At 44.3% G+C, this 27,583-nt stretch overlaps 1 protein-coding gene across 1 annotated transcript in view; it reads left to right on the top strand.

The window, feature by feature from the left end:
* Positions 1-1,170: 1,170 nt before the first annotated feature.
* Positions 1,171-27,583, top strand: part of LOC137379998 (CKLF-like MARVEL transmembrane domain-containing protein 8) — a 56,112-nt gene continuing 29,699 nt past the window's right edge. Inside the window, exon 1 of the mRNA XM_068051465.1 lies at positions 1,171-1,320. Within this exon, the coding sequence (XP_067907566.1) occupies positions 1,192-1,320 (129 nt within the window). The 5' untranslated portion in view covers positions 1,171-1,191. The remainder of the gene's footprint in view (positions 1,321-27,583) is intronic.

The raw sequence follows: 27,583 nt of genomic DNA, 5'->3' as shown, positions 1-27,583 counted from the left end.
GTCTTTGGGATTGAAATGAATCCAAGGCCATACTCATGTGATGAGAAATTGGAACCAAATTGATCCTCTGTGGCAGACCTGGTAATCTGATACCTAAACTAGGCCAGTCAGCAGTAGTTCAAGACACGATTAATGATTGACTGGCCATCCAGGTTTATTGGAAGGATAATTGAGTTCTTCACACACCAAATCATATGACCATTCATTCCAGTACCGAAATAGGGTGGTCCTAGTTGGTCCAGTAGCTGGAAGCAGTTTACTACTGTTACAACATTTTACTATGATAAAGGTGCTATGTACCATTAATTTGTTGTTGTTGTACTCCTATATACAGTTAGGGCTGTCCAAGGCTTGGCTTTTATCTGTCTGCGTTTTGTGGGCTGCATCCCTAAGAGAATGTGTAGTCCTCAGGCAAAACAGTCATACAGATTTCTCAATAGTTTGGAGTTGTGTATTTGTCAGATACATAACTAATCAATAAAAAAACCTTCAAATAATGTTTTTATGCAGAGTTCAATTTCATAAAATTCAAATGCCAGTTCTAGTCATTACCTTGTTTATGGGATGGGGATTTTCTCTGAGAAACAAAGAAATAAATGTCAAAGCCGTTTTTATAAGATTGTATAAATTACATGCAGAATCGCAGCAGAATCCAAAATACGATACAATCAGAAGAATCTGTAGAAGGGTCACTGACCTGAAACATTAACTCTGCTTCTCTCTCCACAGATACTGCCAGACCTGCTGAGTAGTTCCAGCATTTCTTGTTTTTATTTCAGATTTCCAGCATCCGCAGGATTTTGCTTTTACGATACAATCAGGACTGCTGGATTTTGAATTTATGGAAATAATACAAAAATAAACACTATGTACTGAATGTCGGAAGAGTTTCAGTGGACTGTCTCTTTAAGACCTAATGAGCGATGTTTCCATTCTGTAGCTTTAAAGGGATGTGTGCTGACATTTATTGGGCAGAGAGGGAGCTTTGCTAAAGGTTACCTGTCTTAGTCATAGCCACCTGAGGGAGTGCAGCCTGCTGGCTTTCAGCTCTACTGCATTGTCCCCAGCACTCAGCCTTTCCAGCTCTTCAATACTATGGACATATCGGAGCTCTGACTTCAACGCCCGGGATCCTACTCCTTCCCAGACACGCACGAGTGAAGTTTCCAAAAGTTAACGTTCAGATCAAAGATGGAAGATCGTCCTCGGACCATCAGCACAACGAGCAGCACTTACACCGTTTCGTTAGGCTCGACGGTGAGGGGCTACGACAGGGCTTTCCTCAAGACCCTCCCGGGACTCCTTATGATCGCGGAGATTGTAAGTGATTGTGAGAGGACTGGTTTGAAAAGAGTTTACTTTGTAAGAAATTACTTCGGAACGAGGTGGTGGACAAAAATTAAAAAGGACTAAATCCTCTGATTCCCTTATAAGTGTTGGGGCTAATCTTAAATCAAAGCTTTATTTTGTCCAGATAAGTTTATTAATGGCCATCGATGTCCCATAGCTTTGCATATGGTAAATGGAGACCGAATGTTATCCTGAGTTGGGGATCATTGGACCAGAGCCCCACAGACATAAACAAGCCCCCATTTTAAAGTTAGACCTGTCCTTGTTTTTATTTATTATAAATTCCCGTGTCTACATTTATAATGGAGATTGGTGATGTAGACTTGTTGCTGTAGCTACAGCCTCCTGACAGTGGTGGCACATCACGCACACATAGAAATTGGTGTTATAGCACAAAAACATGCTATTCGGCCCAACCAGTCCTTCATCTGAGTGAGCACATAGTCCGAATTACATTGACTTGCCCTGTTTTCATGTCCCTTTATCCTTTTTCCTCTATTCACCTATCCAATCTAGTCTTGAACATTCAGATGGTTTCTGCCCCAACCAAACTGGTAGGAGGGGGTAATTACAATGTGACAAGTTTGCGTAGCCAGTTTGCACTTTAAATGTGGAATTTCACAGGATTTTCAAATGGAAAAAGTTGCCAGGGACAGTTCAAACAGATGTAAGATTTTAAATTTATTACCAGTTGACCATCCATTGTGTTGCATACAGGTGGGAGAATAAGAACACCCTTTTAGCTGCCTAATTAATGCCTTTGTGTTGCTTTTTCTCTCCGTCCCCAGATTTATATTTCAGCCTCTCTTTCTCTCTCCTTCTCTTCCCTTAACTCTTTATGCCTTCTCTCAGTGTCTTTTTCTTCTTTCCTCTGGTGCTAGGTGAGGGTTGGTCTGACATGGTGTAATGGGGTAAGGAGCCACCAACAGCTACAAGCTATATCTAGGATGGGGGTTGCAGGAAGATTGTGGCCCTCAGCGGGCCCCTTTCCATCCCCTTCCTCATTCACTCATGCTTCCTTCCCAATACGTGCTTCCTCCTACGCTCCTCTCTGGCCCACTACTACACTGATCTCTTTCCCTTTAAACTATTCATTCACATGGTGCATCTCTATCCCTACCTTGCTCACCTGTCCCTTACCTCGCCTTTAACCCTCTATCCATTTCCACTTGCATTCCCCCATCTAACTCCACCTAGGGAAGGTAGGGAGAGGCCAGAGGCCCTCCAACCCTCAACCGGTATCCTTTGTTCCTCCATTCCTATCCGTTTCTCTCAGAGGTTTTGTTTCATAATTCAACATTTTTAAAAAAGAAATCAAATTAGATTACGATATGAAACTGACTGCCTTTCATTCTCTTTGTGGCTGTGCATGTGTCTTTCTTGCTTTCCCTCTGTCTCATAAATGTTAGAAATTAGAATTTCTATTCCACACTGTCAATGCTAATGATTTACTTTTTCTGTCATCAAAATACAGCTAGGTAATTAGCTGGCTTTAATATTCAACTTTTTGTGGAAAAGTTTAGGAATATTCCCTGAAGAAACTCTGTCTAAAGGTTATAGAACATCAAACAAAAGCTACAATAAGTGTGTAATCCGAATATGTTTTCTCTCTCACAAACACAGCTTTTCTAAAAGTGCACACTCGCTATGAATTTTACTTTGGTAAAGCTTGGGAAATTTCCCCCCTAAATTTTTTCAAATAATTTTGAAAAGCTTTTGTGCAAAAACTGCTGGAAGCTAAAGAAAAAAAGTCCTCATCACAGCTGGCTGAATAATATGGATGTATCCAGGAAATTTGGTTACACTGTGCAAACCAAATTCAGCTCATGGCACAGCACCTCAGCTGTGGGCAAAAATATTAACTAAGATCAGGCCTTTGGGCGAGGTGTTTAAGATGAGGTGGGTTCTTGATAACTCTTTTGAAGGGAATAGAGACAATGCCAGAGGATGGTAATGGTCGATTAATATTGCCAAACAAGGACCTGAAGAGAGTAATTTGACAGACACTTAAATGGGAGCGGATTAAATGAGCAGTTGGTGAGTTTCATGGAAAAGATAGTTTTGTGAAGGCATGGAGAGATAGAGAAGAAGAACAATGTATAAGGGAGGGTAGCAGGTCTTGTATTTCTGTCATAATCATAGGGGGCTATTTTAAACATGAGCAGCTCTTGCGCTGATGCTTCAGTCATCATAATCTTGCATGGGAGTAATGACTGTGCATATCTCTCTATGATGTTGGGCATTAGCAGTTAGTTTTGCTGTAAGGTCAAATTTATTGCAAGATAGCAGGTTGAGGTGATTGAGATATTGCAATATTTTCTTCCTTCACTCTACTGTCCAAGAGCCTTGGGGTTACTTTGCAACAATTATCGGGCTCTGATTTTGATCCTCCATTGAAACGTGCATAAATGTTGTTAGGTTGTAATTTCAGCCGTTTTTGCTGTTGAATCAGAAGAAACTTGCACTGTGGCATTAAATGAAGGGAAAATAACGTTGAAACTAGATCCTTTGTTAAAAAAATAAGGTTTTTAATTTGCATCCAGGCCTGTTAAATTATTATGCAGTTTGGAAATCCCAAACTGGTTGCGGTCTTCACAAATTAATGGCCTTTGATAGTTGGAAAGATGTGAGTGGCTTACACTGGATTCATTCATTACATTTGTTTGGCCAGTAAGTTTCCATAAGCTTGAAGCACCATGAACAACACTGCAAAAGAAACTCCCCAGTCATTCAGTGTTTTTTTTTTATTCATGCAAAGGATGTGGGTGTTGCTGGTAAGGCCAGCATTTATTGCCCAACCCTATACAACTGAGTGGCTTGCTAGGCCATTTCAAAGGGCAGTCAAGAGTCATCTACATTGCTGTGTGTCTGGAGTCACATATAGGCTAGACAGGCAGATTTCCTTCCCTAAAGGACATTAGTGAACCAGATGGTTTTTTATGGCAGTCCAGTACTTTCCTGGTCACCATTACTGATGCTAGCTTTTTAGTCCAGATTTATTTAATTAACTGAATTTAAGTTCTCCAGCTACCATGGTGGGATTTGAACTCGTGTCTCCAGATCATTAGTCTAGGTCTCTGGATTACTATTCAGTAACATAAACATTATGCTATTGTACCCACAGCTCAATGCGTGAATCCACTCTATGGTGTGAGACTGAGCCATGCAGACCCAGCTGTCTGGTTTCACCCCTATAATGTTAGCTGATTGGAGTTCGGATAGCATTAGATCATTAATATTGGCCTTGGCCAATATTGGAAAAAACCTTAAACAAGGTTCCTGCTCATGATCAATATCTGTCGTCTTCTTCTCTTCTTCCATAAGAGATGCATTGGAGGGTTGCTGATATCAGTGTAGCAGAATCTGTTGAGTTACTGGTTTCAGATGAAGAGGAATAAAGAAAAAATGTAGAGGAGAGATTATCAGCCGTGATGTTGAAATGCCAACCATAATTTGATATATTAGAGCACACTGTCACGGCACGACCGCTCAAGACAAAGCCCCCAATCAAAATATATGATTCTGATTGCGGTGGGAGCAACTCACTGTCCATTCAGTCCCTTCACTCCACAGATCGCATAACATATCACTTTAAACTTTCCATATTAAAGAAAGCCACAGTCGAATTGAACAATCTATTAATCCCCCGAATGAGGCAAACCAAACCAGGTATCTTTAGATTAGCAAATTAACTGTTTATTAGAAAAACTAAATTCTTCAACACTATTAAGACAAAAACAACATTTAAAAATAGGAAAATATAGAGCCCTTGCAGATTTACACTTCCCGATGATCAGTCCTCTGATTCAAAGTCCACTCGCAATCTTCCAGGGTCCGATGAGGAAAGGTAAACAGTTCTAGTCTACTCGTAATCTTCCAGGGTCTAAAGTGGAAAGGAAAACAGTCCAACATCCGAAGCCTCAAACTCCTCTTTCTTCCAGCGATGACCACAGCATTTCAATAACTCACAAATGTTTTCAAAACAATCAATCTGGCTTTAGAATTTTGAGGGATAAACAATAGTCACAGTTTAAATTCTTCCTTCAGTTTAAATTAAGAGATCTCTGTTCAGTTCATGCTGGTCCAGCTATCTCTCTGTGAGAACAGTCCGTCTCAATAAAAAGCCAGTTTAAAAGTCAATCGCAACATTGTATATCGATCCTCTGTCTCTGAATGGATGTATCCAAGACAACCAAGATGCACCTTCTGCAGCTGGCTGGTCCTCCCTCTCTGTATGGTTATATCCAGGGCAACCAAGATGCACCTTTATTTGGTAACTCCTGAGGCTTGCTTGTTTTTAAAGCAGTACTGATTCTTTGCTGTCTTAAAGACGCACTGCATATTTCTCCCCAAAAAAACAGCAACATGACAACACGATACTAGTTTCTAACTTTAACAGCAAAGCAGTTATATTTCGCTTGGAGTTCTGAGAATCATGGTTTGTTTCTCTGTTGACTTTTATGGTTTTTCTTTTCCTTTCCAACTGATTGAGGCATATGCAAAGAAATGCAAAAACATTTTACACGGTTGATGGAACAATCCCAAAACAGAGTCAAGGTGCTCGGTTCCAGTTCTACCAGAAGCACTCGACTCCAGCCCTTACCATAGTCTTGATCCAGGAATGGATATGAGCTGAACACCAGAGGGGAATTGGAGTAACTGCTCTTGAAATCAAGGCAGCATTTGACCAGGTAGGACACAAAGCAGCCCTAGCAAAACTGAGGTTAATGGGGGTTAAAAGGAAACCCTTCAAGTAGCTGGAATCACACTTGACACAAAAGAAGATGTATGTGGTTGTTGGAGGCCAATTATCACAGTCCCAGGATATTATTGCGGGAGATCCTCAGGGAAAGTGTCCTTGGCTCAACATCAGTGGTGGTTGCTGAACATTTTGATAGGTGAGGAACGTGCTATATATGCTTAACCAAGCCAGCTTGTTACTATGGCGCTGGGCCCCTCATGCATGCACAATGCATTTTATTTTCTTGCTAATAGTGATTATTTTTTCATTATAAGAAGAATGCAAGCTCAAGAAAAAAGAAAGTGGAAAAGCCACAGAAGGTGGGAAGAAAAAAAAGCCAATATTCATTCTTTGGCAACGGCAGTTTCTTTCTGTTGAAGTCACTCCAACCAATCTCTCAGACCAGACCTCTCGTTTTTTCCCATCTCACCAGCTCTGACTCAAGGCCAGCCCACCACTCACCTGATTAGATCTCCTTGCAATGGAATTCCACCACCGTGCTGTGGAGCACAGCCCCACCGCACCTCTCCAAAGGGGTTGTGGGTGGGTGGGGTCACCATTGATCAGGAGCTTAACTGGACCAATCATATAAACAGCATGGCTACAAGAGCAGGACAGAGGAAAGGTATTCTACAACGAGCTGCTCATCTCCTAAACTCTCATAGCCTCTCCACAATCTACAGATTTAAGTCAACAGTGTGATAGGATGTTCACTACTCTGAATGGATGCAGCTACATCAACACAAGGAGCTTGATAACCATTCAAGATGGAGCTGTCTATTTGATCAGTGTGAATCAGCGAGACCAGCGGAGCTATAAACAGTGTGAATCAGCTTAACCAGCGGGGCTCGATGTCGCCTGACACCAGTCTGAGCCCTCATTCAAAAAGAGAGAGAAAAAAGAGGTGTGACATCACAGGGAAGCAGGTAGGTGATTGGCTGGTGAGTATTGTAGCTTGGGGACTGCGTCTCAACAACTGGCAGACTAAAAACGAGAAAGAAAATTAAGTATTATTAATAAGGAATAAGTGAGTAGCTGGTGAGTATCTTTTTTTGAGTAAGGTTTATTTTAACTAGTGAACTACATTGATTAGTAGTAGGGTTTATCAGTTACTAGTCAGATTTTATTAATAGTTCTAAGGTGTTTTAGTATTGGTAACAATTTTTTTTAGCGGAAGCAAAGGGTCAACTAATAAATAAAGGTATGGCAAGGTTGCTTCAACCTTGAGAGTGCACCTCTTGTGCTAAGTGGGAGCTCCAGGATGCTTTCTGTATCATGGATAACCATTTGTGCAGGAAGTGTCGTCAATTGAAACAGCTTGAGCTCTGGGTTGTGCAACTTGAGCAGCAGCTGGTGACACCCAGTGCATTCATGAGGATGAGAGTTACGTGGATAGCATGTTTATAGATGTGGTCACCGCACAGCTTCGGATTTTGCAGGGAGAGAGGGAATGGATGACCGCCAGGCAGTCAAAAAGAAACATGCAGGTAGTGCAGGAGACCCCTGATTGCATCTCACTCTCCAACAGGTATTCAATTCTGAATGCTGATGAGAGTGATGGTTTACCTGGGGAGTGGAGCCAGAGCCAAGTCCATGGCACCACAGGTAGCTCAGCTGCACAGGGGTTACAGGGAAGACTGGAAGAGCCATAGTGGTTGATGATTCAATAGTCAGGGGAACAAACAGGCATTTCTGTGGCCACAGATGTGAAATCAGGATGGTGTGTTGCCTTCCTGCTGCCAGGGACAAGGATGTCACTGAGCAGCTGCACAGCATCCTGAAGGGGGAGGGTGAACAGCCAGCAGTTGTGGTCCACATTGGAACCAATGACATAGGTAGAAAGAGGGATATGGTCCTGCAGTCAGAATTTAGGGAGCTAGGTAAGAAATTAGCAAGCAGGACCTCAAAAGTAATCTCCGGATTACTCCCAGTGCCACCGCATGTGAGAACAGGAATAGAAAGATAAGACAGATGAATGTGTGGCTGGAAAGTTGGTGCAGGTGGGAGGGCTTTAGATTCTTTGGACATTGGGACCGGCACTGGGGGAGATGGGTCCTGTACAGGCTGGATGGGTTGCACCAGAACAGAGCAGGACTGAGTTCCTTGCGGGTCACTTTGCTAGTGCTGTTGGGGAGGGTTTAAATTAGTTTGGCAGGGGGATGGGGTAGACTCAGTTTGGACAAAATCAGAAATGAAAATGGAAGGCAGAAAATTAATGGACGAGTCTGGAAGACAGAGAAAACAAAGGTTAGAAAATTTTAAAAAAAAAGAGTTTGGCAGTGCTCCAGGGCATCTATTTCAATGCAAGGAGTATAGCAAATAAAGCAGATGAGCTGAGGGCACAGATAGACACATTGCAATATGATACCTTAGCAGCAGTCCAACAATCTGTCCTCCTCCAACCTATTAATATGAATGCAGAGGCGCTGCCCCAGGGAAGTGGTAGTGGCTTCATGGAGCATGAACTTGTTATCCTCTCTCAGGATGACAGAATCTGTGCTCCAACCATTGCCACTCCGCCAGTGCCTTCGTTGTTGCCTGTCAGCCAGTCAGCATAGACTGCTGACGCCCATGCCGAAGTAGTGCAGTCTGAAATCAGGCCTTATAGGCTCTGTGCTCAAGATCATCCTTCAAGGCCATCTGCAGTCTCCTCCACTGGAAGTCAGTAGCCTTCCACCAGCCATGCTGCACCAACTGGGGTAGCACTACCTAGGAGTACTAAACCAGGTAAAGGACAAGCACTAAGGGAATACACAAGGATGATTTGTTGACTTCTTGATGTGGTTTTTATTTTTGCATTGTGGCCAAGAGGACACTGTGATGGTCAATGACAGAGGGAAAACAAAGTGTGGGACTGTTGGTGAATGGGAAATTGGGTTATCGTTACTGATAATGCACTCAGAGGAGTTATTCAAGGACAGCCTGAGTATAAAGGGCCTGTCTAAATCACCTCCTTCCTTCTTCCACTTCCTCTGCTCCTTCACCTCCTGCTCATGCTCCTCAGCTACTCGCCGTATAGTTGATGGGAAGGGCTGTCCCCTCATGAGGTGAGGCTGCACAGCAAACAGCAGACTGCACAAATCTTGATACCTGCTCTGCTGAGTACTGCAGGGCTCCTCCAGCTCAGGACTCCCCTGGCCTGCTCTATCACATTTTGTGTGGCAGCATGACGTTCACTGTGTGCACGCTGCGCATCGTGTGCATAGGTTGCACCTTAGAGTCATCAGCCGTCATCAGCAAATAGCCCTTGTCACCCAGTAACCACCCTTTGGTTTGCTATGGTGGTTGAAATGCAGCTGACACACCACACTGCTGAGAATGAAGGAATCATGACTGTTGCCTGGATACTGGACATTGATCTGCATGATTCCCTGTCTGTCACATACCAGCTGGTCACTAAGGGACTAGAATAGCTTTTGATTCTGGTACATGGCAGAGTTGCCATGTCGTGCCTGCAAAGTGACGTGCGTGCATTCAATTACACCCTGTACCATGGGGAAGCCTGCAATTATAACAAAGTCTCGTGCTTGCTCTGCCTACTTATCTGAATAAATTTAGTTGCCGTTTTTTTGAATAGTGAGCCTTAGTTTCCTTCATTACTGTGGATGGCAATCTGTGGGATATCTCCAGCTCCAACCTGGAAGGAGCCAAATGTATAGAAATTTATCTGTATGGTCATCTTTATAGCTATTTTCAATATGGTCCTTACCCTGCTTTGAGGTTGCACCTGTGACTGCAGCAGGCAGTAGATTTCAGTGAGGATATCTTTACTGAAGCACAGATGTCTGTATGGTGGGGGGCAGAGGGGTTGTGGGGATGTGGATCCATTCCTGCTACTGAATTGTTCCTCACTGAGGTTTGGGTAGGAGAATTGCTCCTTGAACACCCTGGGTGGATATGGCCTCCTGCTGAGAGCCCTTCTCCACATCGGCCCTGCTCTGAGTGGTCTCTGATGGTTCTCCAAGTCATGCTGTATGCCATATCTGGGAGCAGCTGGTTTGTGCAGAAGCCTTGAAGTCAGCAAAAATTCCTTTTGCAACTTAAAACAACCCTAGAAAGCACTAGATACTTGTAGAATTGTATTAACAGCCAAAAGAAATCAACCAGCAACTATCCAAGAATAAAAGCAAAATACTGCAGATGCTGGAAATCTGAAATAAAAGCAAGAAATGCTGGAACCGCTCAGCAGGTCTGGCAGCATCTGTGGAAAGAGAAGCAGAGTTAACGTTTCGGGTCAGTGACCCTTCTTCAGAACTGACAAATATTAGAAATGTCAAAGGTTATAAGCAATTGAGGCGGGGGTGGGGCAAGAGATAACAAAGGAGAAGGTGCAGATTGGACAAGGCCACATAGCTGACCAAAAGGTCATGGAGCAAAGGCAAACAATATGTTAATGGTGTGTTGAAAGACAAAGCATTAGTCCAGAATACGTGTTAACGGACTGAATATTGAACAGCAGCAAGTGCAAACATTGAAAAAAACAGTGGGTGAGCAAACTGAACAAACTAAGATGAAATGAAATAAATGCAAAAAAAGGTTGTAAAAAATGTAAAAAAGAAAAAACAACTAAAAATGAAAGTAAAATGGGGGGCTGTCATGCTCTGAAATTATTGAACTCAATGTTCAGTCCAGCAGGCTGTAGTGTGCCTAATCGGTAGATGAGATGCTGTTCCTCAAGCTTGCGTTGATGTTCACTGGAACACTGCAGCAATCCCAGGTCAGAGATGTGAGCATGAGAGCAGGGGGGAGTGTTGAAATGGCAAGCAACCGGAAGCTCAGGGTCCTGCTTGCGGACTGAGCGGAGATGTTCCACAAAGCGGTCACCCAGTCTGCGCTTGGTCTCCCCAATGTAGAGGAGACCACATTGTGAGCAGCGAATACAGTATACTACATTGAAAGAAGTACAAGTAAATTGCTGCTTCACCTGAAAGGAGTGTTTGGGGCCTGGGATAGTGAGGAGACAGGAGGTAAATGGGCAGGTATTACACCTCCTGCGATTGCAGGGGAAGGTGCCATGGGATGGGGACGAGGTGGTGGGGGTAATGGAGGAGTGGACCAGGGTGTCGTGGAGGGAACAATCCCTTCGGAATGCTGACAGGGGAAGGGAGGGGAAGATACAACTGGTAGTGGCATCACGCTGGAGGTGGCGGAAATGGCGGACGATGATCCTTTGGATATGGAGGCTGATGGGGTGGAAAGTGAGGACAAGGGGAACCCTGTCACGGTTCTGGGAGGGAGGGGAAGGGTTGGGGGCAGAGGTATGGGAAATGGGCCGGACACAGTTGAGGGGCCTGTCAACAACAGTAGGGGGGAATCCTCGGTTGTAACCTATAAGTAGTTGATGATCTCTTTAAATTGGGGTGGGGGGCTGGAGTTGGGGGTGGGTGGTGGGGTTGTGGGGGGCTATGCTGATAAGATTAGATGAAGGTGAGTGAGATGAGGTGAGTGAGATGAGGCTCGTGTGGAGTGTAAACACCAGCATGGACCATTTGGGTCAAATGGCCTATTTCTCTGCTGTGCATTCAGTGCAGGACATCACAGTCAAAAGTGACATCCATTCTTCCACTTTCCAGCCTGAGACACCGAATAACAATAGGGAATAAGAACCTTGGTTGTGCTTTTAAAAATCTTTCCCTCCCACCTCCCAATGCAGTGACCCTGCTGCTAGTTATTGCCGTTCAGCTGTGGCTCTGCTGTGTGTCCATAGTGTTTCTAATCCACAGTATGTGGGTAATGTGGAGAGCAGTGAGACAGACACTGTGGTATGCAACATGTTTATCTCTGCTTAACCTCTGGTTAACGAATAATAAACACAGCTTATGTTCTGCTGCATTTAGCCTCCAGTGTCTCCAAACTCACTCTCTAGCACAAAATCTTGTTCGGGTAATTTTCATCTCAGTTGGGCTTGAACTGTGAGTTTAGCAGGATTTACCTGTGATGTTTCTCTGGATTTTTTTATCCACTACAAACGTGGCAGTATAGGATGGAGCAAAGCATAACTTTTGTAATTAATCTCCGACTGAATATGTAGGTGTATTCCAGTCAGGCAGCATCCTCCAGTATTCATCCAACAGCAAGGGAAAAAAATGTGTAAATTTGATGCATTTTCTGTTTGAATGTCTCCTTGTCCATTTTGCTGTAAGTGGTAGTTGTGAGGATTTGTTTTCGTATTTTCCTCCCTTCTCTTATTTGGTGACTTAAGTCTCCATTTAGACTTTCTGTGGAGTCTGTTGATTTGGAGCTGAGGGTAGTATTCTAGGCTAGGGACATCTTTATTGTGCTTTTTTGTTCCAGGAGTGCTGTGAGCAATGATTGTGAAGGAGTGGGGAGGGGGAGATAATTAATCCTTTCCTTTCTGTACAGTGTTCAAAATCTGTTGTTTTAACTCGATTGAACAGATGGGTGAGGTAGTCAGCTCACACATTTTGAATATTTTGAATTAGGCTGTGACTAAAGGTTTTATCAAGGATGCAAGTCTCAATCTGTTTAAGTTTCAGAATTTTAGAAACCAAGTTACTTCTCCCTTTTTAAAAAAAATCTGCTCTTCACACCCCTCAGTTCCTGACCTCCGATGTGCTGATTGGGAGTTCAGGTGCTGCCTTGCAGGGAGGGTGGAAAATTTAGAGGGGAGAGTCAATTCTTGAACAGTACCTGATGTTCCTTTTCTGCTGGCAACAAAGTTGATTAGTGACATTCTGGGAGTATAGCAAGGAATAACTCCATATAGACTGAACAGTTATGGGTGGGGATACTTACTAGCAAAAATTAACATTTTACTCAAAAGGTTGCTCTGTTGGCATTACTTCCAAGATCATGGCCTGATCTGTGCTGGTCAGTTAATTTCTTTTTCCAGATAACATCTCTGCTTCCATAGATCTTATTTGATTGTACTTGACCTGATGTCAAAACACTGACATTGCTATTAAATCAGACCTTCATGGTTATACTTTAATTTCTACTGTTGAGTTACTGGAATAGACTCATTTCAAATGCAGGTGCACTGTTCAAAGGACTCTTTAACCTGTTGGAACACTGACTCTTGTGCTGTTTAGCCGTAGTAAATAATGACCCAGCATTTGCAGGAGCAGGACATCTCACAGTGTGCCTGTTGGTTAGACCTGTTCCTACACCCTTCCCCTCACAGCAACTTTGTGGGCAAAATTTTTTTTAAGTGTAAACTGATAACGATGTGTCGAGAGCAAGAGAACATCTGGGATAGTGTATCTCCCTCACCAATGAGGTTAAAGGAATGAGAAATAAACTTGAAGGACTGAGAAGGAGGGTGAATTAGAGTGGTTGAATTCTGTGACAAATCAGATACAGAAAGAGAAATAAAGAGAGGGAAAGAAAGACTAGATTAAGAGAGAAAAAGAGGCAGAAAGGAAAAGTAAAATTTTATAATTTGACATTTTAAAAATATAGAATTACATAGAATTTTGCAATACAGAACAGGCCATTAGGCCCAACTGGTCTATACCAGTGTTCATGCTCCACATTCTTCCTCCCCACCCCATCCTACATCACCTAACCCTATCAGCATTTCCTTCTATACCATTCTCCGTCATGTACTTCTCTATCTTTCCTTTAAATGTATCTATGCTGTTCACCTCAGTGACTTCTTGTGGTAGCAAGTGCCACATTCTAACCACTCTCTGGATAAAGATGTTTCTCCTGAATTCCCTATTGCATTTATTAGTGACTATCTTATATTTATGGTCCATAGTTTTGGTTTATAATCCCTCAGTTTGGAATCTCTTCTAATTTTGCTTGAAGATCCCTAGTTTTGCTACGGTCCATGGTTAACAAAGAACAAAGATAATTACAGCACAGGAACAGGCCCTTCGGCCCTCCAAGCCTGCGCCGATCCAGATCCTCTCTCTAAACATGTCGCCTATTTTCTAAGGTTCTGTATCTCTTTTCTTCCTGCCCATTCATGTATCTGTCTAGATACATCTTAAAAGAATCCATCGTGCCCGCATCTACCACCTCCGCTGGCAATGCGTTCCAGGTGCCCACCACCCTCTGCGTAAAGAACTTTCCACGCATATCCCCCCTAAACTTTTCCCCTTTCACTTTGAACTCGTGTCCTCTAGTAATTGAAACCCCCACTCTGGGGAAAAAGCCTCTTGCTATCCACCCTGTCTATACCTCTCATGATTTTGTACACTTTTTGAGTCCATTAGAAATCTGGTTTTTGGGAATGTCTGATTACTATATTTAGAAAGTTCCAGGTTCTCAGTCTGCACAAGTACCAATGTGTCAAGACTCTCATACTAGTATTGGAAATGAGAGGAATCTTCCACTGACAGCTCAGATGGTGCAGGCCATGGGTACTGAGCTGTTCAGACCAGTTTCAGACTCTGCTCAGGACACTTCATGAATTGGGCTGAATAAGAGTTAGGAGTCTGAGGTTCAACTTGTCCAACCAAGTAGCAATCAACAAAGCCAATATGATGTTGAACTCCACCACCAAGACAGTGGAATACAAGACATGTCAGTGACCACACTGGACTTTATCTAGTTATACTGTAGCTTGATCACTGCATCGCTTCTGGTGGCTGAGGTACAATGGGGCATTCAACTGCTGGAGGCAGTATAGAGAAGTGCTAGGAGGCTGATCCTTGGTGTGTAAACCTCAGTTTTAAGATTTCCATGGCCTTGCCTTTCCCTATCTCCGTAATCTCCTCCAGCCTTACAGCCCTCCAAGATCTCAATGTTCCTTCAATTCTGCCATCTTGTCCAGTGTCAAATTTGATAGCATTTTAATATTTCTACTACAGTGCTAACTTAATGCATATAGCTCTAGAAATCAAACCTGTTTATCCTGTGATCTTTTAGTACTGGGAATTGGAACACCATGCCATGTTATGACCTCCCTGTTGGCAATATTTAAATTGGAGAAAGCTGTTGGCCATTGCACAACTTGATATTGGGCAAGGAGTCAGTCTGGGCATGGTTGTTGCAGAATCAAGAGTTATGGTTGGGAAGCAGACCCCTCACCTATGGATTATGCTCTGGAATAGACAGTAGCCAAGGATGGAACCTTAAGGTACAGCTGAGATGGCCATAGAAGGAAGGAGAAGGCAGCGCAGGAGATGTTAGTTGCATTGGGAAAAGCAGCATCCAGACCCAAACAAGGTGCATGGAGGTGGACCATGGACCATTGACCATGTGAGAAGATTGAGGAGGGCACGGAGTAATGGGTATACACTCTGAAACTAAATTGAAAACTGTATGGAATGAAATACAGATTTATTCATGAAGAGCCTGCTCAGGGTGAATGCAAATATGTGGGTCTGAGCTGATATTGGTACATTACCAACAATGAACCCTGTACTTTTTTTTTATATTCCCTTCTCTCTCCATCCCTTCCCGTACTCTGTCTTGTGTGATTTTGTAAATTGCAGATTACTTTGTTTCTTCTTTCCATTGTTTCTGCAGGTTGAATAAACCATATAAATAAGGAGGTTTTAGGTATTGAAGATTATCACTATAACTAGTAGTAAACATAAAATTAATACACGTGTAGGTTCTGATGTAACAGTATGCAGATGAGAAACATAAAGGTTGTAACTTCAGAGGATGATCCACAGAAATCCTGGAGAAATAGGATAAACATGGTTTACGCCATTTCTCTAGGGTTTCCAAGGATCATCTACAAAACCTAGGCAGATGATTGGGAGAACCCCTGTGGAAATTCACCCCATTAATTTTCAGGAAATACAGTGGGTGAAGTACTTTGTACTTAATGTAGTGCAATCGAAAACAACTTACATTTATATATCTTTGAAATTGCAAACTAGTCATGTTGATTTCCTCATCTGATGGTGCTAACTGATGCCAGGGTACATTTTTCAAATACTGGCATCCCTTTAGTAACTCAGCCAGTCACATATAAGTCTAGACAGTGACTGTCAATAGGTAATTTGGCTGTGCAAGGCGTCACACCTGAACCTGATCCTGCCCTCACTTGATGCCTGCATTTTTCTGTTACTCAGGGGAATTACATTTCCAGTTTAATAAAAGTTGTTTTGAATTTTTGTCACCCCTTTACAGATATGAAGTACCTGGATGAGCACTTGGCACATCATAATATTCAAGGCTATGGGCCAAGTGCTGGCAAATGGGATTAGGTAGACAGGTCAGGTGTTTTACTGCATCGGTGTGGACTCGATGGGCCGAAGGGCCTCTTCTGCACTGTATTATTCTGTGATTCTGTGATAACAGTTCTACAGTTGATATCTGCTGTTACTTTTTACTGTCCACTTCTCTTTTCTCTTCTGAAGGCATAGAATCCTTACTGGGGTAAATTGCACTGTCACCACTATCTCACCAAGTAGCCATGGTTCACATGTTGCTATTCACAGAAGTGTGGGCAGGCTATTCTGACTGTGTGTATCAGATACCCACTTTCCAGCACAAGTCAATCTCCTGGATAGAAATTAGCAGTGGAAATTCTAGCCAATATTCCCACCTCTTCCCCCAGGGCTGCTGAGGCCAATTGGAACATCCCTTGCCATCACCCTGGCTGAGCCCAACTAACTTAAACTGGGACCTTCCTGATTTTGTGTGGTCCTGTTACTCACTGGACAAAGCAGCTGAGCCATCAGGAAAGTGATGTAACCTTGGTTGAGGCATTTGTAATTTATTGTATTCATAAAATAGCAGTTTTTATAGAATCATAGAGGCGTACAGCATAGAAACAGGCCCTTCGGCCCATCACGGCCATGCCGAACAGAATGCCTATCTATACTAATCCCATCTCCTGCATTAATTCCATATCCCTCTATGCCTTACTCATTCAAGTACCTGTCCAGATGCCTCTTAAATGTTGCTACTGTTCCTGCCTCCATCACCTCCTCTGGCAGCTCATTCCAGATACCCACTATTCTTTGTGTGAAAAATTTACCCCTTTGATCCCCTTTAAACCTCCTCCCTCTCACCTTAAATCTATGCCCTCTAGTTTTAGTCACCCCTACCATGGGAAACAGACTCTCGCTATCTACCCTATCTATGCCTCTCATAATTTTATATACCTCTATCATGTCCCCTCTCAGCCTCCTTTGCTCCAGGGAAAACAGACCCAGCCTATCCAATCTCTCTTTCTAGCTCAAGCCCTCCAAACCAGGCAACATCCTTGTGAATCTTTTCTGCACCCTCTCTAGCTTAATCACATCTTTCTTGTAGTACGGTGACCAGAACTGCACACAGTACTCCAAATGTTATGGTATGTACAACTGTAACATGATCTCCCAACTCTTGTACTCAATGCCTCAGCCGATGAAGGCAAGCTAGCCATACACCTTCTTCACCATCCTGTCTACCTGTGTTGCCACTTTCAGGGAACTATGTACTTGCACCCCAAGGTCTCTCTGCTCAACAACACTTCCCAGGTCCCTGCCATTCACAGTGGCGCAGTGGTTAGCACTGCAGCCTCACAGCTCCAGTGACCCGGGTTCAGTTCTGGGTACTGCCTGTGCGGAGTTTTCAAGTTCTCCCTGTGACTGCGTGGGTTTCCTCCTACAGCCAAAGACTTGCAGGTTGATACTTAAATTGTCCATTGTAAATTGCCCCTAGTGTAGGTAGGTGGTAGGAGAATTGAGGGAAGGTGGGGATGTAAGGGAATATGGGATTAATGTAGGATTAGTATAAATGGGTGGCTGTTGGTCGGCACAGACTCAGTGGGCCAAAGGGCCTGTTTCAGTGCTGTATCTCTCTATGACTCTATATGTCCTGCCCTGGCTTAACTTCCCAAAATGCATCACTTCGCACTTGTCTGCATTAAATTCCATTTGCCAATCCCTTGCCCACTTTCCCAGTTGATCTATATCCTGTTGTAACCTTTCTTCACTGTCCTCTATACCACCAATTTTGGTGTCATCTACAAACTTACTAATCATGCCCCCTACATTCTCATCCAAGTCATTAATATATACGACAAACAACAGAGGGCCCAGCACTGATCCTTGCGGCACACCACTGGTCACCAGCCTCCAATCTGAAAAACAACCCTCCACCACCACCCTCTGCCTCCTATCACCAAGCCAATTTTGTATCCAATTTGCTAGCTCACCTTGGATCCCATGTGTTTGAACTTTCCGGACCGACCTACCACGCGGGACCATGTTAAAGGCCTTGCTAAAGTCCATGTAGACAACGTCCACCGCCCTGCCCTCGTCAATCCTCTTGGTCATCTTCTCAAAAAAACTCAATCAAATTCGTGAGACATGATTTCCCACGCACAAAGCCATACTGACCATCTGTAATCAGACCTTGCCTTTCCAAATGCATATAAATCCTGTCTCTCAGAATTCCTTCCAATAACTTTCCCACCACTGATGCAAGGCTCACCGGCCTGTAGTTCCCTGGCTTATTCCTGCTGCCCTTCTTTAATAAAGGCACAACATTTGCTATCCTCCAGTCTTCCCTTACCTCACCCGTGGCTAACGATGATACAGAAATCTCTGACAGGGCCCCAGCAATCTCCTCCCTTGCTTCCCATAGCATCCTAGGATACACCTGGTCAGGCCCTGGGGATTTATCCACCTCGATGTGCTTGAAAACCTCCAACACCTCCTCCTTTGTAATGTTGATATGCTCCCGGATATCGCTGTTCCCTCCCTTGAACTCACTAGCATCCATGACCTTCTCCATGGTAAATACAGACGAGAAGTATTCATTTAAGACCTCGCCCATTTCCCGTGGCTCCACACCTAGATTACCACACTGATTCTTAAGGTGACCTACTCTCTCCCTAGCTACCCTTTTACTCTTAATATACTTACAGAATCTTTTAGGATTCTCCTTTATCATCTGCCAGGGAAATCTCATAGCCCCTTTTCGCCCTCCTAATTTCCTTCTTAAGTGTTCTCCTACATCCTTTATACCCCTTGAGGGACTCGCTTGATCCCAGCTGCCTATACCTGACATATGCCTCCTTCTTTGTCCTGACCAGACCCTCAATATCCCTCGTCAACGAAGGTTCCCTAAACATGCCAGCCTTGCCCTTCAATCTAACAGGAACATGCCGGCCCTGAACTCTTCCCATCTCACTTTTAAAAGCCTCCCACTTGCCAGATGTCCCTTTACTTGTAAACAGCCTCTCCCAATCAACTTTTGAGAGTTCCTGTCTGTTGCCATCAAAATTAGCCTTCCCCCAATTTAGGATTTCAACCTGAGGACCAGTCCTATCCCTTTCCATAACTATCTTGAAGCTAATAGAATTCTGGTCACTGATCCCAAATTGCTCCCCCACTGACACATCAACCACCTGCCCATCCTCATTTCCTAAGAGGAGGTCGAGTGTAGCCCCTTCTCTAGTAGGGCCATCCACATACTGCTTCAGAAAACTATCCTGGACACACTTAACAAATTCTTCCCCATCTGATCCCTTAGCACTAAGGCAGTAAGTTAAAATCACCTACTATTACAACCCTATAATTCCTACATGTATCTGTGATTTCCCTACATATATGCTCCTCCAATTCCCTCTGACTATTGGGGGCCCTATGGTATAATCCCATCAAAGTGATCAACCCTTTCTTATGTCTAAGTTTTACCCATATGGCCTCGCTGGACGTTTCCCCCCGGATATCCTCTCTAAGTACTGCCATGATGTCTTCCCTAATCAATAGTGCAACTCCCCCTTCTCTCTTACCTGCACCTCTGTCATGCTGGAAGCATCGGTACCCCGGAACATTGAACTGCCAGTCCTGCCCATCCCTCAACCACGTTTCCATAACAGCTATAATATCACAATCCCATGTGCCGATCCATGCTCTTGAGTTCATCTGCCTTACCTGCAAGGCTTCTTGCATTAAAATAAATGCAGTTTCGCCTACCAGACCGTCCACGCTCCCTGTCCTGCCCCTGCCCGTCCTGCCTACTGGACTTGCTTGCTTTAACCTCATCATTTGCCTCAACTATCTTATCGGAGAGACTACTACTTTGGGTCCCACCCCCCTGCCAGACTAGTTTAAACCCTCCCGAATAGTACTCGCAAACCTCCCTGCAAGGATATTGGTCCCCTTCCAGTTCAGATGCAACCCGTCCCTCTTGTACAGGTCACCTCTGCACCAGAAGAGATCCCAATGGTCCAAATAGCTGAAGCTCTCCCGCCTACACCAGCTCTTCAGCCACGCATTCATTTTCCTTATCCTCCTATTCCTACCCTCACTAGCACGTGGTACAGGGAGTAATCCTGAGATTACAATCCTAGAGGTCCTGCTTTTTAACCTTCTGCCTAACTCCCTATATTCACTTTGCAGGACCTCATCTCTCTTCCTGCGTATGTTGTTAGTATCAATATGGATCACGACCTCTGGCTGCTCACCCTCCCCTTTCAGAATGCCCTGTGCCCGCTCAGAGACATCCTTAACCCTGGCAGCAGGGAGACAATACACCATCCTGGATTCTCGCTCGCTGCCACAGAAACGCCTATCTGTGCCCCTGACTATAGAGTGCCCTATCACTACCGCGCGCCTACACTTTGACCTTCCCTGCTGTACAACAGAGCCAGTCGTGGTGCCATTGACCTGGCTGCTGCAGCTGCTTTCCCCTGAGAGGCCATCCCTCCCAACAGTATCCAAAACAGCATACTTGTTATTGAGGGGAATAGCCACAGGGCAGTCCTGCACTACCTGCCTGCCCCTCCTGGTGGTCACCCATCTATCTGGCTGAACCTGCAGTGTGACCACCTCCCTGAAACTCCTATCTATGATACTTTCTGACTCCTGTATGCTCCTCAGTGAGTCCAACTGCCGCTCCAACCGATCCATGCGATCTGAAAGGAGCTGCAGCTGGACACATTTCCTGCAAACGTAGTCGTCAGGGACATTTGATTTCTCCCTGATCTCCCACATTTCACAGGAGGAGCACACTACCCAACTGACTGCCATTTCAACCCCTTGTGCTACTTTTGGCAACCCTCCTGTGACATCACACTTCGCTTTTTGCTGGTGAAGCAGGTCCACAGAACAGAACAAAGCACTCACACCGCCGCCTCCGCTGCTTCTGGTGTCGGGCCTCGCTCTCCGCTGCTTCTGGTGTCGGGCCTCGCTCTCCGCTGCTTTTATACCCTGGCTCCTCACACCGCCGCCGCTGCTTCTGGTGTCGGGCCTCGCTCTCCGCTGCTTCTGGTGTCGGGCCTCGCTCTCCGCTTCTTTTATACCCCGGCTCCTCACACCGCCGCCGCTGCTTCTGGTGGGCACATTTTTGGAACAACAGGGCTTAAGGCTAAACTTTCTTCTCCTGCCATTGCAATATTGAGAAGGTGATTGGGTTTGCGGAGCTCCTGCAGACCAGGGAATGATGCTTCAGTTTTCTCCCTCTGCCCCAGTTGTTTATTCATTAAAATACCAAATGTGAGAACTCAATGTGAATGAAGTCCTCACTCAGGTTACTGACTGATCAAAGATTGGCACAGCTAAGGATCATCTCCGAGTCTGCTAAGGGAGGTTGCATGGTGATCAATAGCATGCAATGAGGAAAGAAAGAGAAGTCAATAAAATCAATAAGATTCAAACACGAAGTATGATGTGCCAACAGGAGAGGTTCTTCTCTCTTTGAGTAGCTTTTTTTATTCATCGATGTAGTTTTTATTAGTGTTTCTTGCCAATTGTCTCCCTGCTTCTGTCCTGAAATTGTTAACTCCATGCTGGGATACAGCTCCATGGTTTCACTCTGGTACCTCACTCAGCTATCTATTATTCATATGTGAGCCCCGACACTGAGTGTGACGGGGTGCTTGACTACCTTGCACATTTCAGTTCAGCCTTATCCGTTTCTCCACTCCCTAACCCAGGGGAGGTGGGGCAAATTGTGGAGCCCTTACTCAGATCAGTTAGCTCAACATATACTGGGAATCAGACACTGGGCCTGGGTGGTTGGTATGAGTTAGTATGAGCTATGCAGTGATAAATTCACTGAGCTATCTGATGAGTGCTATAGTGTCTCCATCCAGTTGCAAAAGTCATATTGTGTAAATGTTCATTGTCAGCACTGACTAATGTGCAAATCATGGAGACAATATAAACAGTTGCCAGCAAATGTCATGTGGATCTAATAATGGAGAGTGATTGAGAGCACTGGAGAGCACAATGAGCTACAATTCCTGCTCTTTAGTAATCTTAACAGTTGGTTTGACCTGAAACCAGTACTGAACTGGACTATAATGCTCAAGCAGGCTCATTAATGTCCAGTTGCTAAGCAATATTTTTCCATCACAGTTGTGTACCTTTTGCTGAATATGTAATCATTAATCCAAATTAATAGGGAAGAGGAGCAGGATTTCAATCTAATAGTTATTGTTAAGAAGCCAAAACCTGGCCATTTAGCTAGCTGCTCTGCCACTTGTACCTGGCAGAAGTTTAAATTAAAGAAATATGAACTTAGGGCTTGGATTAGTACCTGGGAGTATGATGTTATTGCTATTACTGAGACTTGGTTGAGGGAAGGGCATGATTGGCAACTAAATATCCCACGATACCGATGCTTCAGGCGGGATAGAGAGGGAGGTAAAAGGGGTGGAGGAGTTGCATTACTGGTCAAAGAGGATATCACAGCTGTGCTGAAGGAAGGCACTATGGAGGACTCGAGCTGTGAGGCAATATGGGCAGAACTCAGAAATAGGAAGGGTGCGGTAACAATGTTGGGGCTGTACTACAGGCCTCCCAACAGCAAGCGTGAGATAGAGGTACAAATATGTAAACAGATTATGGAAAGATGTAGGAGCAACAGGGTGGTGGTGATAGGAGATTTTAATTTTCCCAACATTGACTGGGATTCACTTAGTGTTAGAGGTCTAGATGGAGCAGAATTTGTAAGAAGCATCCAGGAGGGTTTTCTAGAGCAGTATGTAAATAGTCCAACTCAGGAAGGGGCCATACTGGACCTGGTGTTGGGGAATGAGCCCGGCCAGGTGGTTGAAGTTTCAGTAGGGGACTACTTTGGGAATAGTGATCACAATTCCGTAAGTTTTAGAATACTCATGGACAAAGACGAGAGTGGTCCTAAAGGAAGAGTGCTAAATTGGGGGAAGGCCAACTATACCAAAATTCGGCAGGAGCTGGGGAATGTAGATTGGGAGCAGCTGTTTGAAGGTAAATTCACATGTGATATGTGGGAGGCTTTTAAAGAGAGGTTGATTAGCGTGCAGGAGAGACATGTTCCTGTGAAAATGAAGGATAGAAATGGCAAGATTAGGGAACCATGGATGACAGGTGAAATTGTGAGACTAGCTAAGAGGAAAAAGGAAGCATACATAATGTCTAGGCGGCTGAAGAAAGACGAAGCTTTGAAAGAATATCGGGATTGTAGGCGCAATCTGAAACGAGGAATTAAAAGCGCTAAAAGGGTCATGAAATATCTTTAGCAAACAGGGTTAAGGAAAATCCCAAAGCCTTTTATTCATATATAAGGAGCAAGAGGGTAACTAGAGAAAGGATTGGCCCACTCAAGGGCAAAGGAGGAAAGTTATGCGTGGAGTCAGAGAAAATGGGTGAGATTCTAAACGAGTACTTTGCATCGGTATTCACCGAGGAGAGGGACATGACGGATGTTGAGGTTAGGGACAGATGTTTGATTACTCTCGGTCAAGTCGGCATAAGGAAGGAGGAAGTGTTGGGTATTCTAAAAGGCATTAAGGTGGACAAGTCCCCAGGTCCGGATGGGATCTATCCCAGGTTACTGAGGGAAGCAAGAGAGGAAATAGCTGGGGCCTTAACAGATATCTTTGCAACATCCTTAAACACGGGTAAGGTCCCGGAGGACTGGAGAATTGCTAATGTTGTCCCCTTGTTTAAGAAGGGTAGCAGGGATAATCCAGGTAATTATAGACCGGTGAGCCTGACGTCAGTGGTAGGGAAGCTGCTGGAGAAGATACTGAGGGATAGAATCTATTCCCATTTGGAAGAAAATGGGCTTATCAGTGATAGGCAACATGGTTTTGTGCAGGGAAGGTCATGTCTTACCAACTTAATAGAATTCTTTGAGGAAGTGACAAAGTTGATTGATGAGGGAAGGGCTGTAGATGTCGTATACATGGACTTCAGTAAGGCGTTTGATAAGGTTCCCCATGGCAGGCTGATGGAGAAAGTGAAGGCGCACGGGGTCCAAGGTGTACTAGCTAGATGGATAAAGAACTGGCTGGGCAACAGGAGACAGAGAGTAGCAGTGGAATGGAGTTTCTCAAAACGGAGACGTGTGACCAGTGGTGTTCCACAGGGATCCGTGCTGGGACCACTGTTGTTTGTGATATACATAAATGATTTGGAGGAAAGTATAGGTGGTCTGATTAGCAAGTTTGCAGACGACACTAAGATTGATGGAGTAGCAGATAGTGAAGGGGACTGTCAGAGAATATAGCAGAATATAGATAGATTGGAGAGTTGGGCAGAGAAATGGCAGATGGAGTTCAATCAGGGCAAATGCGAGGTGATGCATTTTGGAAGATCCAATTCAAGAGTGAACTATACAGTAAATGGAAAAGTCCTGGGGAAAATTGATGTACAGAGAGAATTGGGTGTTCAGGTCCATTGTTCCCTGAAGGTGGCAACGCAGGTCAATAGAGTGGTCAAGAAGGCATACGGCATGCTTTCCTTCATCGGACGGGGTATTGAGTACAAGAGTTGGCCGGTCATGTTACAGTTGTATAGGACTTTGGTTCGGCCACATTTGGAATACTGCGTGCAGTTCTGGTCGTCACATTACCAAAAGGATGTGGATGCTTTAGAGAGGGTGCAGAGGAGGTTCACCAGGATGTTGCCTGGTATGGAGGGCGCTAGCTATGAAGAGAGGTTGAGTAGATTAGGATTATTTTCATTAGAAAGACGGAGGTTGAGGGGGAACCTGATTGAGGTGTACAAAATCATGAGAGGTATAGACAGGTTGGATAGCAAGAAGCTTTTTCCCAGAGTGGGGGATTCAATTACTAGAGGACACGAGTTCAAAGTGAAAGGGGAAAAGTTTAGGGGGGATATGCGTGGAAAGTTCTTTACGCAGAGGGTGGTGGGTGCCTGGAACGCGTTGCCAGCGGAGGTGGTAGACGCGGGCACGGTAGCGTCTTTTAAGATGTATCTAGACAGATACATGAATGGGCAGGAAGTAAAGAGATACAGACCCTTAGAAAATAGGCGACATGTTTAGATAGAGGATCTGGATCGGCGTAGGCTTGGAGGGCCGAAGGGCCTGTTCCTGTGCTGTAATTTTCTTTGTTCTTTGTTCTCTTTGTTCTTTGTATCATTAATTGTCCCATTCCGGACTGATTGGAAGTGCCTTTTACATATTGCAAGAGAACAATGCAACATGTTACATATCAAAAAAAATCTCACAAACAACTGATTATAATTCCCAACGCCTTCCATAAATATGGAAGAGATCTGTGAGGGTCAGGGGGCGGGGGGTGGGGGTAATGTGAAATAATCGTTTACATTTTGGTTTAACACTTGAATGAACATTCAAATAGTTGCAAGATTGTTTGAAGGATTATGCCTCCATTTTGGAGAGTGATGATTGGTGATGCCTCCATTCACATTTAGAAAGTATATACTTTCCAAACAGAAGGAGCAAGTATCAATGAACAGAAGATTGTTCATGCAGAACCATGACAAATCTCTGTCATTGCATTGTGGCGTTTACGAAATGAAGCAAAAGTTTTATAAAACTAAAAACCTACAGAGAAGTTGGTAGCATTATGCTGTTGATCCATTGGATAAATACTGAGATGTTATGCTTTCCATCAACCTTATATTGCATGTGTAAAAGAGGTCAAGCTGAGTTGATACTATGGGCTGAATTTTGTCAGCCTCGAACAAGTCCCGCCGCTGGGGCTGAAAGCGGGAGCCGATCCTGCTCCAGTGGGAGGCGGTACCCTCGGCGGCAATTTGCCAGCGGCGGCCAATTAACAGGCTGCTACCAGGGCTGCCATCTAATTGAGGACGGTGTCCTGCCTCCCAGTGCTTGCGCCTCGGTCAGAGGGCCAGTATCTCAGCAGTGCCATCACTAGCAGTGGCCACTGCTGAGGTGCAGCACCAAGGAGAGAGTGCCTCCATGCTCAGGCCACCTTGAAAACAGGTAAGTTCACCTGTGGAAGCCTGGGCCAGGCCTCGGCAATCGCGGTTTGAGGTTATTGTAGAGGCAGCAAGTTCAATGTAGAGGCAGCCATTATCGGTGGGGGCCCCCTCCATGAGACATGAAACCCCATCAAGGAGGGCTGCCCACAACCCCCCCACCCCCACGAACCTGCTGGGAGGCCACCAATATTTACCTAGCAGGCTCCCCATGCAGCAGCAGGCCTTCCTGACCTGGGTAAGATGCCCGCAGAGACGGGATATGGCCCTTAATTGGGCCCTTAAGCGGCTTAGTTGTCCGACCAGTAGTTCGCACTGCTGGCAATATGCCACAGCAGCGGGAAGACATCGGGCCTCCCTTCCAAAGCCTTCCCCTGCCATATTGGTGGCCCTCTCACCTCCCAAGGACTGGGAAAATTTTGTCCAATATTCCAATTCTATTGTCACTGGATACTGATGATTCTGGTTCTCATTATTAATCTCTAGATTATAGGTTCAAGTCACTGGAGTGGAGATGAGAGTCCTACCCCTGAGACAGAGCTGACGTCTTGTGTACTGACATGCACTTGCAGGCCACTGATTTCGAATTGCTACTACTATAAGCAATTTCCTCTCTTTAACCTTGGAAAATGGAAATGCTTCCAGCTTCTGGTGTGATGATGTTTGATTTGGGCTTGAACCCACAACCTGCCAACTTATGTGAGAGTTCCTATCAACTGAGCCAAGCTGACATGTTAATATTAATAAAATGTCCTCAATATGCATTAGTGCTGATAATAACAGTTCTTGCTACCAGTTTGCAGAGGCACTACACTCCACTGGTGCAATAGACATCTGCATAATGCACCTATGATTTATATACTGATCTTTACAAGGAATTTACTGGTTGCTGCTGGGATCAGCTCCTCCACACGAAGCTCAAACCAGTAGAAGAAAGCTCAATTTGATTAAATAGGCAGTAATTTTCACTGACTTCAGTGTCCTTGGAAAATCTACAAATTGGGAAATCAAGGCCCACAAAGGAGCTCTATTATCTGTAGGTGTCACATTACTTCTGAATTGGCCAATTTATTTAAAAAGAGGTAAATTTGTAGAGAAACTTTGATTGATTACCCAAGACTTAAAGTGGCAACAGACCAAAGTGTTCTTGCGGTCAGTCACACTGTTGACCATTGTTAAGGCTTTGAGTTCGTAAACATCACTTTTGAACACAATGTCCAATAGGCCTGTGTGTTATTGTAAAATTGATTCTTCAGGGTTAGTGATCTGCAAAATGTATTTCAATAACTTTGTTAGTCCAGAGTATGTTTCCAGAGCTTTTTCAAGTCCTGTCAATTTTACAATATTTGGACATTTAAATAATTTAGAAACAGTGAAAATGACTACAATGTTGAATAGAGAAATTGTTCCTGCAGGTACTTCCCGA

Source organism: Heterodontus francisci, chromosome 2, assembly GCF_036365525.1.
Source record: "Heterodontus francisci isolate sHetFra1 chromosome 2, sHetFra1.hap1, whole genome shotgun sequence".
In the NCBI taxonomy this organism is placed as follows: domain Eukaryota; kingdom Metazoa; phylum Chordata; class Chondrichthyes; order Heterodontiformes; family Heterodontidae; genus Heterodontus; species Heterodontus francisci.
This window is presented reverse-complemented; position numbering and strand designations above follow the sequence as displayed.